General features: G+C 42.3%; 1 protein-coding gene across 1 annotated transcript; it reads right to left on the reverse strand.

The window, feature by feature from the left end:
* Positions 1 to 1,189: 1,189 nt before the first annotated feature.
* On the reverse strand, positions 1,190 to 9,302 carry LOC104258365 (ketosamine-3-kinase). Its single transcript, XM_059828129.1, has 6 exons — positions 9,162 to 9,302; positions 6,795 to 6,946; positions 5,255 to 5,346; positions 4,696 to 4,778; positions 4,180 to 4,302; positions 1,190 to 3,430 (listed from the first exon to the last, which is right to left on the reverse strand). Exons 1-6 carry the CDS (start codon positions 9,300 to 9,302, stop codon positions 3,092 to 3,094), a joined length of 930 nt encoding a protein of 309 aa, XP_059684112.1. The 3' UTR covers positions 1,190 to 3,091.
* Between the last annotated feature and the right edge of the window lie 8,115 nt (positions 9,303 to 17,417).

The raw sequence follows: 17,417 nt of genomic DNA on the forward strand, positions 1-17,417 counted from the left end.
AGGGTTTCAAGACCAAAGATCTAAGTAACCTGGCCTGTCCTCATAGCTCATCCTGCTTTAAGCAGGAGATTGAACTAAGTCACCTCCTGAGGTCTGTCCCAACCTGAATTTTCCTATCATCCTAACCATTGAGCCCAGATTTCCAAGTTTCCCTTCCCCTAACTCCTCTCCTAGGCAGAAGCTGATGTTATTCAAGTTATGCATAATCATATCCCAACTCACTAATTAATTCCCTAAGTAATTAATTTCAAAATTTAGTTTAAATTAAGAGAGATCTTGTTTTTAAAGTGTTAAAAATAAATGCCTTGAGATGCTTTACTCTACATATGTCACACATTTATTGTGATCCATCTTGAGAAAAGACTTAGAGACATCATGAGAGGCTATTACAATTTTTTTTACAATATACAAGTACACGTACACTGTATATTTAAGAAAAATCCCGTGGTGCTTTTACCCTTTTTGCTTGTCCAAACAGGAAAGGAAAGTCAGCAAAATTATGATACAGAACCATGAAATACAGAATGAGAGCATGGGTACAAGGAAACACACTCGCCAGATTTATAATCTACAGAGGGAGCCAAGAGGGAGGAGTATATGATAAGGAAAAGTAGGACACGTTAGCTTTAAACTATGAGACAAAGAGATAAAGAATAACAAAGGCATGCCTAGAACACGTAATGCAATAAAATGATCAAAGAGGAGAATCCTAAAAGCAGTGCAGAACTATACAACACGTAAGAAAAAAAAAAATTACCTTGTAGAACTGCAGCAATTTCTCCTTAAGGGTCCACCAGCAGCCTGCCTTCAGAAGATATTTCATTCCCTTCTCCATCCCCTGATTCAACTGCTATCTATAAGAACTCAAAACCAAAGGATCTATGGTACAGTAGAGCTTGCTGTTACAATCCATTTGTATTCCTCTCTACACCCCTTCCATTTTTAATCGTAGCACAAAGTAGCTTTGAAAAAGTGAGCATAATATCCCTTAAATTAAAACTCTAAATACAATTGTTTCTATTTACACAACTTGCATACAACACAATTTTCCTTAAATCACAAAAATATTTTGATTCAGTTCTATTAGGAAAAGGCAATCTTTGGAGACTTACAATTTATCACTCAAGTCTATAACTGACAGAAAATCCACCTTCATATCACTTTTCACCTTCTAATGATAAAAAGTATTTAGGTATTTTAGCAAAATAAACATGTTGATTTGTTGAAGATTTGTAAACAGAATGACCTTGTTAAATAATTTCTAACTTTATTATGAAGGCAGGGATCTAACCAGATTGACTGCTGGCTAAAATTCCATAGCATTTCTTCCATCAGCTGCACTAAGCAGTGTTAGGTTTGGGTGAATGGGATAAGGATATGGGCACGGACATAAAATTTCATCAACAACATCCAAACAGCTGGCTCAATACCTTAAGTTTGAAGGCAGAGATAGGACCTCAAATGATACTGTAACCAAACAACACATACATTTTCTTCAGTGGCACACTGCTCCAGATTAAAATCCATGACCACGTTCCCATCAACACCTTCGATGACCGTAATTGTCTAACAAACTAGGGACCTTTAACAGGTTAGAGCAAGCAGCTCCCCAAGAATGGACGCAAGCTGTAAGGTTTTAATTCAGAAAACAGAGACAACAATAATCAACTGGGAAACTTTTTATTTAAGCCACAAAGTAAAAGTAAAAGCTATTCTACCGAGCAAGGCTTCAAAACTTTTTGTAGCAAAAGTTAAACAGCCAGTGAGAAGAGTAGTAGAATTAAGGAGAGAAGTTATATCAAGTGATAGTCTTCTCTAAACTTGCTTCCAATTTGTACAAATAACTGCAAAACCAGCAACTATAAAACCTTCAGTAATCTGCCAATATCCAGTGAAAAACACTTTTAATTAAAGTCATTCTCAAACTCTCAAAATGCGTGTTAGGAATCATGCATCTCTCTCACCTACCTGGTACGCTTGCACTGAAATATCATTACCAGCCTATATCAAAAAGAGTACAATTTTAGTATTACCATCTTGCAGGTACAAGAAATAGCTAGTCTGCAAAGCTATCCTTAAAAGAACTTCTGACAGTGGTGTAGAGCTGCTGTTCTGAGAGTTATATTTTAACTTCCTTTGGTTTCATGTCTCTTATCCCAAGAGCTACAAAGTGCACTTAGTGGGGACTGAAGAATAATGTCAGCTTATGGCACCTGTAGTCTGAACTACAGAAAATTTATGTGAAGCCCGTACCACGACCAGATGGCACTAGCCTGTGGGCAATGACAGCAGTCAAAAAGTACACCTTCTGTTTGTATTAGTGAGAAAGTACATCTTCACAGGATGCGTACATGTGAAGTGTCTCACCTGAAAAAATCTTTAAGAATGCACACCATTAGACAAAAGCATAATCCAAAAAAGAAGAGAGAGATAGTTCTGGTGAAAACAAAATTGCTGTAGATAAGAGCCCACTGACCGGCAAGCACAGAACAGTCTACAAGAATGCCGTAACGCACATGCCAGAAAACTGGACTTGAACATGCACAAAACTGGACTTGAAGAGCTGAAAGAGTCTGAGCGATCTATCACAAAGGTGGGGGGAACAGCAAAAAGCAACGAGCAACTTTTTTAGCCATCTCCTCAGTAACTAAGAAAAGGAATTTTCCATTTCACAAACACTTCTCTAATGTTTTCCATTAGGGTGCAAATGCAAACCCTAGTATTTCTCTACTCTGAAGCACTACCGGCCCCTAGAGAGAACTTCTTCCAAATCATTTACACTTGAGTGATTGATTTGTATTACCTTGCCTAGTCTCAAGCATACCATGCTTTCTTGACACCGACAGATCTTTTGTGCAACTGAGTAAGCTCCTTTCTTAGAGATTTCCCTCATAAAGGTATTCCCAACTATTCTAAAAAGAGATGACTACGTTACACTTGGTATTCAGCAGGACTCACTGATTCTAGGTCTTTAGCTGTGCAACAAGGTCAAGGGTCTAGTAGCTTTTTTTAACATTACTACTCCTGTAGTTGCACTGCCAAGTATGGGGTTTTCCAAGCAACATAAGAAGTATTCTGCTTAAGCGGAAAGTCACTTTACAAGGTTTCTCATAATGTTTAGAGAAGACCCTCTGTACCCTGTACCAAAATGGTTCCAATGGTTCATGTAGTGAAAAAGCTGATAAAGCTTTAGGCGTTTCTCAAACCCTGCAGCTTTGGGAATTTTACTGTGATAAGCAGAGTAAAAAGAACTGCTGAAGCCACCAAACATCCCAGCTATTGCAAGCTCATACTCTGAATGGCCGTAGAAAGAAGCCGGGTCGAAGATAATTGGACCAGAATCATCCTCAGCTACATTTCCTCCCCAGAGATCTCCATGCAGGAGAGCAGGAACAATTTCTACATCACAGAACAAACTGGGTATCTTCAGCTGCAGGGGGAAAAAAAGCAAGATGTGTAAGTACTACATTTGAAGGTGAATGATTGCAGAGTTTTAGCTGCATACATGCAGAACATGAACTGAAACTTCTTAAAAGTTAAAAAAAAAACGTAACTTGAAACAGCATAGGACCTAGTCAACAGAGATGCTGAGAAAATCAAGAGGAGTTCTATTTTTTGTAAATGCCACTAGCTGAAGAATAGTCATCCAAATGTTTTTTAGCAAGAAAATAAAAAACGTAAAACTGCATTCGGTGCTGCAATATTGATCAGCTTTAATAACACCACCAATCACCCACTTCATCATTAGAAGGCTCAGGTATCTCTCACCAACCTTGAAGAGATTTCTACAAAGTAGTACCCAAATAGCTAATACTTCAGTCACTTAATCAGACACAAACCTTAAATGAATAGATAATGTGCAGAACAGTACTGCTTATATATATTTCTCATCATGAAGATGTTACAGGGAATGAGAAATGTCAACTTGATCTCGTATTTCCTAAAGAGCAAGGCAAAGTGCTATTCGGCACACGTTCACTTTGTACTATTAGCATAGGATGATGGGGCAAAAACCATTATACCTTAGAATAAAGGGCATTTTAATACCTAAAAGCTGGAGTCTCTTACCAACAGAACCTGGAGCACACCAACAAACAGGAACTCTGTTTTATGAAAAGAAAATCTAAACAACTGATACCTAGCTATCACCATAACGAAAACTGAGAGAATTTCTCCTACCTGAAGTTGTGCCCAAAGTTCTCTTGCTTCCCTGTCTCCTGAATTCTTTTCAATCATGTCCATCTGGGGCTGGATTCTTTGCTTGGCAAAGAAAGTCACCCAGTCATTCTGCCAGTCATTCACCTGAAGGAACAGGACTGCAGATGTTAGTTCTACACCACACAAAAGACACATTTTCAAATAAAACTTTGGAGGATTATACAGCTTTTGTGCTCATACCATCCAGGACAGTAAATGCTACCATTTAATAGAGTGTTATCTTAAAACATTAAATTAGGGGAATAAATAATTTTCTCTAAGTGATAAAAACCAAGTAATTGAAGAGCTATGAATGTCCAATGCAGCTGTAAGTGCTGTCCAAAGCACTACTTCCCTTAGCAGGTTGACCAATGTTTTTCTTTTTATGACTCCACAGAAATAAATTAATTTCCATTATGATAATTTTGGCCCTTTGTGTCACTGAAGGGAAAATAAAATAAACTTAAAACTCTATCAGTCTGATGAAGTACAACCTACCTGTGGAAGATAGCCACAGCAGGTAACTGTATGAAAGCCAAATTGATCCACAAACTGGACTTCCATTTGCCCTTGACCTTTACCTTTCAAACCAAAGACAAAAATCCAATACTAATGACAAAATTCTAAGTATCTACAATGCAAATGGACCTTAAAAACTACGCAAGGGTACAATGCTGCTTCTACTCAGAATAAAAAAATTTGCACCTTAACACTCTTTTTGTTACAATGGTTGTTGCTGTTGGTTTTTAAGTTTAAAGCTTGATGTAAAGCAGCTATATTATGATCTTCATAATCACATTTTGAGGTAGCCTATCTCCTCTGATACCATGTCCTTGCAGAAACTGTGATGCGGGATCGCAAGGATCCTAAATTGAATAAATATTTTGCTTACAGAGCTCTAAATAGAGCAAACAAAAGGAAAAAGAAGACCCCCTGCCTGGGTGTTTCATCCAAATCTATTTTTATAATATCTTTAGTGGAAGAAGACAAACTTATCCTGAAATAACAAAAGCTCTTTTAACTATTTTGAAGGTTATTATTAACTAGGTTAAATTACCAACTGTGCTCCCTTCTTTCTTCAGCTTCTCTCCAAGTTGCTGGTTATGAAGGTGTAGATCAGCCAGTTGTGTTCCAAGCTTTGCTGAATGTCTAAGAAACAAAAGTATTCTTAGCAACACTGACACATTAATGAATCCAGTTCTTGATATTTCAGGAATTACTTGAAAAGTTTTACCAAGCAAGTAAAAGAAGTTCTGCATCTCTAGCGAAGTACATTTTCAAAATATTACGGTCATGAACACCTCCTCTTCCTATAAAGATTACATACTAACATAGAACAAAATGTACTTATATGATTGTTTCTGACAACACTATTAAAAGTGAGCAGCAATCAAATTCAGTAACAATGAGAAACTATCAATTCAAATTTCTGTGTGAGATCTCTTCTATATGAATTTTCAGTAAGATATCTGTAAGAAAAGCATGCACAACATGTTATGCCTTTTTTTTTTTTTTTGGCAAACTGTCTTTGGGAAATAAAGCCAAACAAGACTCATCCTCCTCTTTATGTCTCCGGCTTATCTTCTCTAAAGACCTAGAAGATGGAAGGGTCAGGTGGGCCTTATTTATTTATCTATTTTTGATAAAAGCTTATCCTCCCCACAGTTCAGAAGAGTCTTGCAGTAATTGCAGACAACTTTTACAGCCAGTTGCCTCCCATGTTAACAAAAGTATGTTTCCTTTTCCTGTCGTTAACCTCTCACATCTTTCCCTGTTCTCAAGGCACTGTCATTTGAGGCAAAGTTATTTCTTCATTTTGTTCCTGTTAACACAGATTGTAGCTAACCCCTGAAATCTGTACGCCAAAGGTTGCATTTGGATACTTTTCATCTCAATCAGCTCAAACGCAGCAGGATTTCTGCTCTTTCTCTTGGAGCTCACTGAGAGCGCCTCATGATTTAGAAACTCTGCGGATGAGCAGGATGAGGGGTAAGACTTTAAGCTGGCTGCAGAAGCTCTGAGACTGGGATGAGAAATTGGTCATGGCCACCTCCCTAATGGAATCAGACAGAAGTATTCATCATATTTTAATTTACTCAAGTGTTTGCCACAGACAAGGGCCAAAAGTTTGAAACCATCAAAATCAAGGTGACAGTTGTAAAAACGTTGAAATCAGGATTCATTCATTTGGGGAAGCGCCCCTGCATACTCATGACAAGCAATATTAAACACTGGTTCTTATATCAAAGGCAAATACACAAAACAGATGATCAGGTAGGTCATTTTCCTTACTGTAAAAAGAAACCTTACTGTAAAAATCACTAATTACCTAAAAAAAAAAAACCCCCAAACAAACAAAAAACCCCAAACAAAGCCAAAACTAAACAAAACCCACACTCACTTCTTCATGTATAACCAATTTCCTAGGTGAAGCATTATGAAGTATTCTATACAGTTCTCTGCTGTATAACTTCCCAAATGTATCTTGGCTTGCTTTAAAAAGAATTAAAACACGTTTCCCCTCTGAAAACAAGTGACTTAATTGTCATAATAGTCAAAATTTCTGGTTAAAGGATGCAAAGATAATACTGTTTTACCTGTTTAAGCCTCTCATTTCCAAATGTTCCATCACAAAGAGAGTACTGCCCCCAGGCAGGTCTATAACTTTGATGGGTTTAGGCACTTTTATTGTCTGCGTTTTCAAGATGGCTTCCAAACTTGCCATTTCTCCCTCAAACATTCTTCTGGCCTGCCAAATGTTAAAGGAAAGCATTAGTCTCCATGAACACCAGCCACAGGTAAAAAAAACTCTTTCACAAAATCAATCAAGGCTGTAAATGTTAAATAAAAAGCTTGGAGCAAGTGATTACTGCACGTACAAGATACAGATAGATCCACATCACAGACTTGACAGTAGTTTTACAATTACAGAAATTTCATTTCATAAACCGACTCTGTGGAAGTGACTTAGGTTCTAGCATTCTCTGTAATAGTAAAAACAACTTAGAAAGTCTGTTTACAACGGAAGGAGTGCAAACTGCATATAAATAAAATACAAGCAATATTTTATTAATGGATTATGCAGCAAATGTCTGGAAAGCTGTCGCAGAATGATTTTCCCTGGCCTATTTCTTTTGCCTCATGGGGGGAAAAAAAAAAAAGGAAAAAAAAGAAAAGAGTATCAATGCTAACAGCCAAATGCCCCTTACCGCACTTGCACACAGAAGCCCTTAGAACCCAACCCACTACCAACTGCATTTGCTTTTATGACATTCTGAATTTAGGACCTACTTCTGCAACTGTTATCCACAACAAGTAAAATCTATTCTCTTGAGTTGCTCCACTGACATCAGTGGCATTTAGTCACACAAAGAAACACTACTCTAGAAGACTTAGGCAGAGGTTGCAGAAAAAGGGTATGTGGAAATCTATGGTATCTGCCAAAAGCAAAAGCAAGAAAATATAATTAATGACACAGAAACAGAATACTAGCCATTTAGTACTGATACATGAAACACAGTCAAAGGACAATTTTCAATAAACATTGACTAAAAATTACAAAGCCTACAGGACATCAAGAATGAAGAACTGCTGAATTACTGAGCCATGAGATAGCTTTGTTCAGAGGAAATTAGTAAATACTGTATCTCTGCCTAAAGCATCATACTAGGTTAAAGCCAGCTGTTAACTTTAATAGAATAAAAACCACAGTGTTTTCTAAAGAACTTTGTTCTTCTAAAGAAACTGCTGATATACACCCACTGCTGCACACACAGCACAGCATTATAATAGTTTGGCAAAGTTTGCTTTAATCAGCACTCAGAATCCACACACAGGCAAAAGCATAGAAAATGAAATGATTACTGAAGAGAAAGATCTATCCAGATCTTTTTTCCAAGCCCTATCTTGTAGCTAGCTGGATTGTATACCTAAATACACAATTAACAAAGGCCGAAGTGGACAGGCTATATTGCTATCAATTCAAACTATCTGCAGTCTAATGTAAAGCAAGATAACCTTTCCTTATTTTCCAATGTTACCACCTCAGTGCATCCATCCACCTCCCTGATATAATCAGAAAGCATAAACAAATTTGGCATATGGTTGTATATATGCTTTCAAAAACTTTTGTTCGCTATTAAAGGCAAATACAAAGTTCTGACTTTTGTTCTTCCAGTGAAGCTATTCATTTGACAGACACAAGTAAAGAGTACCTTTAAAGTAAATCCCACCTGACCTCTGCTTTTGCAAATAAGGATGCCATACAGGTAGGTTGCATTATACTTCTCTCTATCAAATGCAGTTATCTACCTTCTACAGTAGCTGGTACCAGGTATTGAAAGAACAAAGCAGACAATCTTGAACAATTGTGGAAAAATATCTTTTATTGATAAAAACTCCTTCTTATGCGTATTTACTGATTTTGTTACAACAAAGAAAGATGCACACCCTCAGTAGATAATTTTATACCTTCTAGGTTGTTCCAGACACTACCACAGCATATGCAGCCACAGCGATACTGCTGTTACCCAAGCCATAACTGACAACAGCATGCCATTGTACTGCACGCCCTGCACAAATAATACTGATACTGCAACAGCATCCCACCAGAAATGCTGCTTCCCACCCCAGTGCCTACCCCCACCGCGGCCTCCCCATCCCCAGGCACCCGCACCACACACCAGGCCCCAGACCCACAGCAGCCGCCAGCCAGACCCTCACAGGGCGCAAGCTGCCAAACGAAGCCGACATCTAACCCCGGCGGCAGGCCATCTCCCTGCCACCAGCAGTCGAAATTTCACTGCCAGAGGCCAACTGGCAAACCTCCCTCCACCAAGAAGAGGCCGGGGCCGGCCATCTCCTCAGCCCGCCGCCCTTCTCCTCAGCGCGACCGCCCTCACAGCTGCCTCCCCGCCCCGGGGTCCGCCACACGCACCCCTCCCTCGACCCCTACCCCCCCACACCTCCGCCTTGGAGTTGCTCTTCACGTACACCCGACCGCCGTCCGTGTCGTAGCTCTGGCCCTGGCTGATGCAGCCGCCCCCCGAGTGCCCCGTCGGCCGGAGCAGCGCGGTACCCAGCTCCCGCCTCAGCGCGTCCTCCATGCTGCCTACCGGGGCCAGCGCGGCACTGCGCCTGCGCGGGGCGGCTGCGCCTGCGCGTCGGCGCTAACGGCGCGCGGGCAGGAGGGGCTGGCAAAATGGCGGCGGCGGTGGCCGAGGTGGAGAGGAGAGGTTGGCTAGTGGCCCGGGTGCTGCCGTGGGTCCAGCCGGGGATTGGGACTGGCTAAGGGTGGGAGTTTGGTTGTAGGCGCTAGGGAGGGACTCGTAAGGAGCCGCTTTTTCCCGGCTGGGCGAGGGAGAAGCGCTAAATCGCTTCTCAGAGACAGGCGGGGAGGAGCGGGGTGCTGGGCTGCCGCGGCCTGGCCTCAGGGCCTCGGCGGAGGTGAAGGGGTTTTCCCTCCGCGTTACCTCCAGCCGCTGTACCCGGGCAGCCGCACCCGGAAGAGTCCTTCGGCGCGGTGAGGTTGGGCAGGATGCTCCATAATGCTAGCCAAAATCCCAGCGCTCCTGGAACGTGTTTTGTACTGCAGAGAGGCTGTAAACACGCGCTTGTTTGAAGTCATTTCCTTTGGGTGTGTGGTGAATTCTTTCCTACTATAGATTCAGAGGATGCACATGTCAACAAAAGGATGTTGCAGTAGAGCAATATATATATATGTCTCAAAGGCATAATAGTAACTTTTAAGTATTTGGATTTAATATGCTTTCTGGCCATTATAAAGATACATGCTCAAATTCATTCTGCGCTTCAAAAATAACAAGAGCAGCTTGCCATTGTTGGACACTGGCCAGCATAGGTCTGAAATAAATGAATATATCCTTTCCCATTAGAATTTGTTATTTATTTGGCAAGTAACTTCTCATTTAAAATACAAATTTCCCAGTGTAGAAGCTGGAAGGGTTCCTACCAATCTTTTATTTGTTTCTTTGTTAGCACAAGATTGTGTACTTTAATTTTCTGCTATGTCGTTAAACATCTGTGGTCTCACTGGTTACAATCAATAACTCATCTTTAGTTATTCCTCACTACATCCCTATTTACTACATATATAAAGGAGGTTCTGGTGAGGTGGGTGGTGGTCTCTTCTCCCATGTAACTAGCGACAGAACTAGAGGAAATGGCATCAAGTTGCGCCAGGGGAGGTTCAGGCTGGATATTAGGAAAAATTTCTTCACTGAGAGAGTGGTGAAGCGTTGGAAGAGGCTGCCCAGGGAGGTGGTGGAGTCACCATCACTGGAGGTGTTCAAGGAACATGTGGACGTGGCACTGCGGGACATGGTTTAGTGGGCATGGTGGGGTTGGGGTGATGGTTGGGCTTGATGATCTTACAGGTCTTTTCCAACCTCAGTGATTCTGTGATTATACTGATTTGTCTTGCTTGGGGTTTTGAAGAGTATTACTGTGCTGCCTGAATGATTCAGACACTTACAGATATGCATCTGTTTCTATATAGCGGTTTATGCAAACAGCAGTTAAGATTAATTTAGAGTTGTTGATGTGTACTTTCAAATTTTAAACTGAGTTTTCCTTTGGAAATTTTCTTTCTTGGGGTTAGTGCAGGAGGATTACAGCTCAAGAGTCCTCTAATAGTTCCTGTGCAGCAGCAAAATAGCAAGTGTTGAAAGGACTGAAGTTCTTTATTTCCAGAATTCTGTGTACCGTTTCTTTTCAAGAGTTCCCATACAGCTTTCATCTTTTTTTCTTTTTTTCTTTTTTTTTTTTTGTATATAAACTGGACTTTTTTCATGTAGAAACTGATATTTTTAACTGGGCAGGATTTCGTGATCTACAGCAGTCCAGGCAGACTTACCGTGAATATTTTTGCTAGGCTTCTATGTATCTGGCTATTTCTACAGACCGTGGACAACTCATCAGCGTGCTGTGTTTGCACCAAATCCAAAACTTGTGAGATGTGTTAGTGCTGCACAATCAGCGTGTGTGTACGCGATGTATTTACTTTCGTTGAAAGCACTTGATGTGCAAACGTACTGTCAGGAGCAAATGAGCTATACATTTGTGCACAAGAATTTGACATCTTAATTTTGTTAGATTTAGTGCATGTACCAAGACTATTTGCGTGGCAGATTTGTAACAGGATCGGTGCTTTTTAGAAGCACGCATTCATTCTCAGTCTAAAAAATTCTGAACTGACAGATGATAACTGCAGCTTGGGCTTTTAACCCCTCCAAATATGTCATGAGCATGCTAAATCTTGCTTGCAGAAGGTTGGTTGGGTGGTATGTATTATCTTGCCTTTTTGAGTAGCAGTGCAAGTATCTCACCTAACAATGCTGGCTGTAGAGAGCATTAAAATTTGTGGATGTGACAGTGATAACCTAAAACCCAGGAACCTGTGGCTTCTTCAGAGCCAGGGATACATTAATGCCACAAGAGTATGGGAACACATATGAGAATATATTTTTGTATGCTGGAATGAATTATCTGCCACATACTAGCTCTCCTGACTCTTTCTGTAAAATTAGCCTTAAACCCATGTTGCAAAGATTGGATTCAAACGTCTGCAACGGTTGATGAAGAATGATTGAGATTATGCTGAGGGAGACTTCAATTCTCCATTTGGAGTCTAGGAGTCAGCAGCAGGTGCTGTGGAAAATAATGCTGTGAGTTTTCTTTGAACCTTCTTTCTTACTCAGTGAGTAAAGGAGTAATGTCCGCTCTGAGATCAAGGAGACTTGCTTTCTCGTTTTGTAGTTTTTAAAGAACTATGAGATTAGGAAGAATTCAAACCCCATTTTTTTATTAAATGACACTTCTGCAATTCTTGGAAAATTCCTGTTGTGTCTGATTATTTTTTCTTTTTTTAGTTTCTTCTTTTGACAAAGCAATTAGAAACCAATCATAATTTGTTAGATAGATTTAATGGAGTTAAAATAGAATGAAATGTGTGGTTCAGTCTTTAAATACTAAGTCATAGTAGAATATTCCATGCTGTCAGTAAAGAAGTTTTTCATGCTGCTCTAAAGAACAGCACAGTGAATGTTGTAGGAGTACAGAGAAGTTGCCGTTAGTTCCCTAGAATTTAATTGGATTGTACTTCTTTCTGATTGCATCTGATCAGATAGGATGTAACAGAAGTTTGGCCAAAATTGTAATGTCAAACTCATTAATTACATGGTGGACATAATCTGAAGGAGGAGCTGTCAGCTTGCTTTCTGAATAAGAGGTTAAGTGTTCTGGAAGAAACTCAGCAAGACCCACAAGACATTGCATTCCTGAAGACGCTACAGAGCATCTGTTTGCAGGAGGCATGGGCTCCCAACTACTGCAGGCATTGGAGCTCAGTGAGAGCCGGGATTTGGGAGCTGCTTCTTCACAGATACCTTTTTCGGTGCAAGTTCCAGCTCCAAGCCCTCCCTAAGCCCTAAGCATGCTATCTTTGGCCTCTGTGCCATAGATTACTGTTCCCCATTTGAAATAAACTATTGAGTCAGGCCCCAAGTGTACTTACAGAGGACTACAAAAAAAACGCTTAGCTATATACTGAAGTTGTTCATGCAGTGCAGGTCTTGCCTGCTGTGTGAAGGCAGGGTATACCACAAAAGGCCATGTGGCAGTGTGGGTTGACTTTGTGATAATCCTTTCTTCCCTGCCCCTGCTCTTTTCCCCCATGGATCATTTATTGCTATTTGAGTATTTTAAAAAGCTTGCGGTATGCTATTCGAACCACCCCTTTCCTCTGCCCTGTTGGGGTTCACCAGCAATATTTATCTTGTTCTGATGCCTGCCGGCTTGCCCGCAGGATCCATAGTGGTTAACTTTCTCTTTAAAATAAGTGTTCCTTTCAGTGGTGGAGAAGACAACTGACATGCTGGGCTGCAAATTATTTGGTGAGTCATCAGTTAATATACATGTCCTGAATAAAAAAGCACTGCAGCTGCTAATTTCTATTTACTGCTTGACAGTATGTACAAGAAGAGAAAAGGTAATTGGTATGTGTGGCCTTTTATTGGTTGGTTTATATATATAAATGGAAAATATGCATTAGGGCTTGTGGGGCTCCAAGCGTCTATTTGTGTGAATGTATGAGAAATACACTGGGGGCTTTTTGTCTTTTTTTCCTCTCCCACATCATGGATAGGCTGAGAGGGTGGATCAGGAAGGATGTGGGACTTTCCATTACGGAAAGAGATGATTTATAAGACACTCGTCGAGTTTTGGTGTTAGTGCTTCTTTTTCTCTCTCTTTCCTTAAACATAATTTACCCTAAAACAGAGAAATAGGGTTTTTAAAAAATTCCTTGGGTCAGCTGTATGAGCAGATAAATGGAAATGGAATGAGAAGTTCCATTATCAAAATAACAGACAGATAGACCTTAGGAGCAGAATTTGGCTGTTATTCTGGTTATGCAGAGACACTGGGATCAAAGTCATTGATGTCTGTTTATTTGCGGAGTTAATGCCTTCATAGATTAGTTTTCAGCAGTTTCTGTAGTGATTTCAGGGGCATGATTTGGGGCAGAATCAGAATGAAAGTGGGACCAAAGCCAGAGGACATGTTCTTGCTTGTTGCAGAAAGATAGATCAGAAAACTTTTTTCCAGAGTTCACTAGTTTCGCTTTATCTTCCTCTTTTTTTGATATGGACTGTGCCAGACTGCCAGTGGGTTTTGTTGTTCACAAATTTCTGACCGTCAACAAGAAGTTCAGGGAGAATGTTCATTTTTTTGGATCACTTTAGTAATAATGACTAAGAAATTGTGCTCTTTGTGAGGGTAAAAAAGTGTGTGGGGGGGTGTCCATAAATGTAGCTGTTTGAAGGTCTTTTTTTTAATCCTGATCAAGAGAAAATTACTATTATTTGCAGTTCTGACTGTTATTTAGACTAGTTCTGTATAGCACAGTAAAAGAGCAATATACATGTCATTGTTTCTCCTTTCAGCTGCCCCTAACCAGGTGAACTGCTTGAGAGTGAGTTAGCAAATGCATTGTCTTTTGTATTATTCAGACAGGTGATGGGTTAAAGATTTGTGGGCGTATTCTAGCTCACTAGTTCCTGTATAAAGTATAACCGTGAGCTGCCCTCAAAATAAACCTGGGCTTGGCACAGATTTATGTTCTAAACATGATTACACGTAAATGTCAGATAAGTGGAAATACTCAGGAAAGTGGAAACGTTCCAGAATTCTGCTATTTATGGCATCAAAACAGACATTTGAAAAGCATTAGTTCTTCATTTTCAACAACTGAAAAACTCTTCATATATGAATTTTTTAATTTAATAAGTAAGGGCAAATGACCTTTAATTGCCAAGTTCATTGTTATGCAAATGCTGGGGGGTTTTCTCCGCTCTTCCTTAGTGAACTTTGAGAAAAATCAAACATATATGATTTCACTAAAGCAAGATAAAATGATTAGTTTGTACTGCAGCATTTTTCTTACAGCATCTCAGAGCGCTCCGCTGAAATTTGTCGTTAAAGTCCCATGACGCTCCTTTGTAATAGATGCAGCAAATAGCTTTGATAGGTCTGGAAACCTGAGGCAGAAAGAATTTGAGTAAGCTGGCCAAGTTTGTAAAGGAAGTCTGTGTTAAAACTGGGATTAGAGCCCTAGTTTCCTGATGCCCAGGGCTGTGCTCCAGCTGTCTAGAAGTTGCTTCCACAGGAAGAGTACAAATGACTGCTAGGACTGCATTTAGCCTATCTCAAATTAAAAACTGAAATAGAAGCTCTGACAGATGACGCATCTGGAAGAAGAGCACATCTCTATCTTTCTGTACATAGACCTTCTAGAGTAAAACGCTGGAGCCTGTCAAACTGTAGTTTATTGCTGCAAATTTCTCTTCCCCACCTCCAGCAGGACTTTGATTCCATAAAGTGATGACTGGCTTATAAAGAGGTGCAATTATTGGATGCGTGAGTATGTTAGAGGGAAAATTGCCTGTCTGACACTTGGAATGTGGTGCTTTGATGTCCACGGGTGAATGCTACAGGACGCTTTGTACTCTTCAGTTTGCACCGGCTTAAAATTACTGAGGAATGATACAACAGTGTTCATGAGGTCACATCTTTCTTTGCAATCCTAAAATAAAAATAGGCATGTTAAGGCTTTCTTATTTTTTAAGAGACCAGTAAATTGACCTTGCATCATACTTGTACAAACAGACTTTACTAGTCAAGGACTTCTTTGTTTTTCTTTTGAGTAGGAATGTAAAGTATAGACATATCTCTTTCAATTTAGGGCCTATGTGTGGCGGCAGATAGTGCCGCCTGATGTATATATCGTATTTATTTCCTCTGAATTAGATGTGCTTTGAGCAAAGTGTATGTGTGTGGGGTGTGGTCCCGTAAAACAAGGACATAAAGACCTTTCATGAAGTTGTCATTCTTATGTGGAGTGATACTTTGTGCATACAGCTCCATTTTTGATGTTTGTTTCTGTCTGTCTTTGTACAAATATATTTTTATACCAGTTTGACGCTACTAAATTTTCTCTTCGTAGTTGAGAATTACTCAGGGTTAACAAGATTTTCTTAAAGCAAATGACAAGAAGGTCATAAAGGGCCTAGTGTAGAGCTTAGGCAGTGAGTGTGCATTAGGTTTAAGAAATTAGATTTTCCTGTAAGTCTTTGCTCAGTCGCTTGCAGTTTTTCTCCCTGGCCCAACACCTGGGGTTAGAGGCGATGCACTGATGCACCTTGTTTTAGCAACCCGCTGAATTTATTTTAACGGCACGTGAAGAGCGAGCATTTACTCCAAAGATGTTCCCTTTCCCTCAGCTCTCTACGTACTGCATTTTAGTGTATCTTTTGCAGTATTGATAGGGTAGGCATTTGGTTTTACATGCTTAGATCATCAGGCTGGATTACAGGACCAGGAGGAAGTCTTAGGCTTGCTGACATCTCAGCCAAGTCTCGTCCCCGTTCGGTACAAATACACGGTACTATTTGAATGTGGATAGCGAGAGGGCGAAGCCAGCCAGCCTGGTGTGGTTATGATGAAGAAAGGACATGTCTCTTCTGGCTGTGAATATCCAAAAAGCCAGGCTAAGGTGTGCAGAGTGAGTGACTTCCAGGGCCCACAGCTACAGCTGAGGCTTTCCCTCTGCAGGACACTCGCGTGGTTCCCTGCTGGGGGCGGGTGCTGGTGCAAAGGCCAGAAATGTTCCTTGGCCAGAAACTGCTATTACTTCGCATAAGCCTTCCACCACCCCACCTCAGTCCTAGGGCCGCTGTCTGCCTGCCTAGGCTGCGGTTGTTGCAAACCCTGGAGGGGAGCCCGCAGCAGTCGTGGCTACGGGGTTCGGTCCCGGTCCCGGTCCCGGTCCCGGTCGGAGGGGCGGGGGCTCGAACCCGCGGCTTCGCTGCTCCGCTCCAGGCAAACGGCTCCCCTCCAGCGGGGAGGTGCTATTAAGTGCGATTGATGGCGGAAAGAACCAATGGCCGCCTGGGAGCCCCCTAGCAACTGAGCCGCTGTGTCCCTCTGGGAACACGAGGAAGGGGGCGGTCGAGGTTTGCCTTCCCCCAATGGAAGCCGAGGAGGGCGGGGCTAGTGCTTTTTTTGGCGGACCAATAAGCGAATGCAGAGGGGGTTACAGTTCCCTCATAGAAGCGGGGAAGGGGCGGGGTTACCGTTTCGGCGCGCCAATGAATACTGCGGAGGGCGGGGGCGGAAACGAGCCGCCCAATAGTGGGCTCGGGGGCGGGGCTCGGCGTTCTGTCAGAGCGCCGCGGCGGCGGGCGGGCTGAGCGGCGGCGCGCGGTGGCGGCGACGCGCTGACAGCGCGCGGTCGGGCCGGCAGGTGGAGGAGCGGGAGGGAGCCCCGCGGCCGCCCCGCCGCCCCTTCGTGTTCCCGGGCAGTGCCGAGCGCCCCGCGGGGAGAGGGTCGCGCCCTCCGTCGGAAGAGACGGTCGCCTTCCTTCTGTCGCGACATGGCGCGCGCTGCCGCCGTCCCCGGCCGCTGACCCCGCTGCCTCCCGTCGCTGCAGGAGGCGCGCCCCGAGAGCCTGCCTGCTCCGGCCGCGGCGAGGGATGGCGCGGCGGGCGCTGCCCCCGCTGCCGTGACGGGACCGCGCCGCCGCCTGGCGCCGCTCCCCCGCGAGCGCCGGGCATGCCGCTGCCTGCCCGCGCCGCTGCCCGCCGCGGTGACCTGCCCCCCCCGGGCCCCGGGATGGGCCGCGGGAGCTGAGCGCTCGGGGAGG

Source organism: Gavia stellata, chromosome 22 (genome assembly GCF_030936135.1).
Source record: "Gavia stellata isolate bGavSte3 chromosome 22, bGavSte3.hap2, whole genome shotgun sequence".
NCBI classification, from domain to species: Eukaryota; Metazoa; Chordata; class Aves; order Gaviiformes; family Gaviidae; genus Gavia; species Gavia stellata.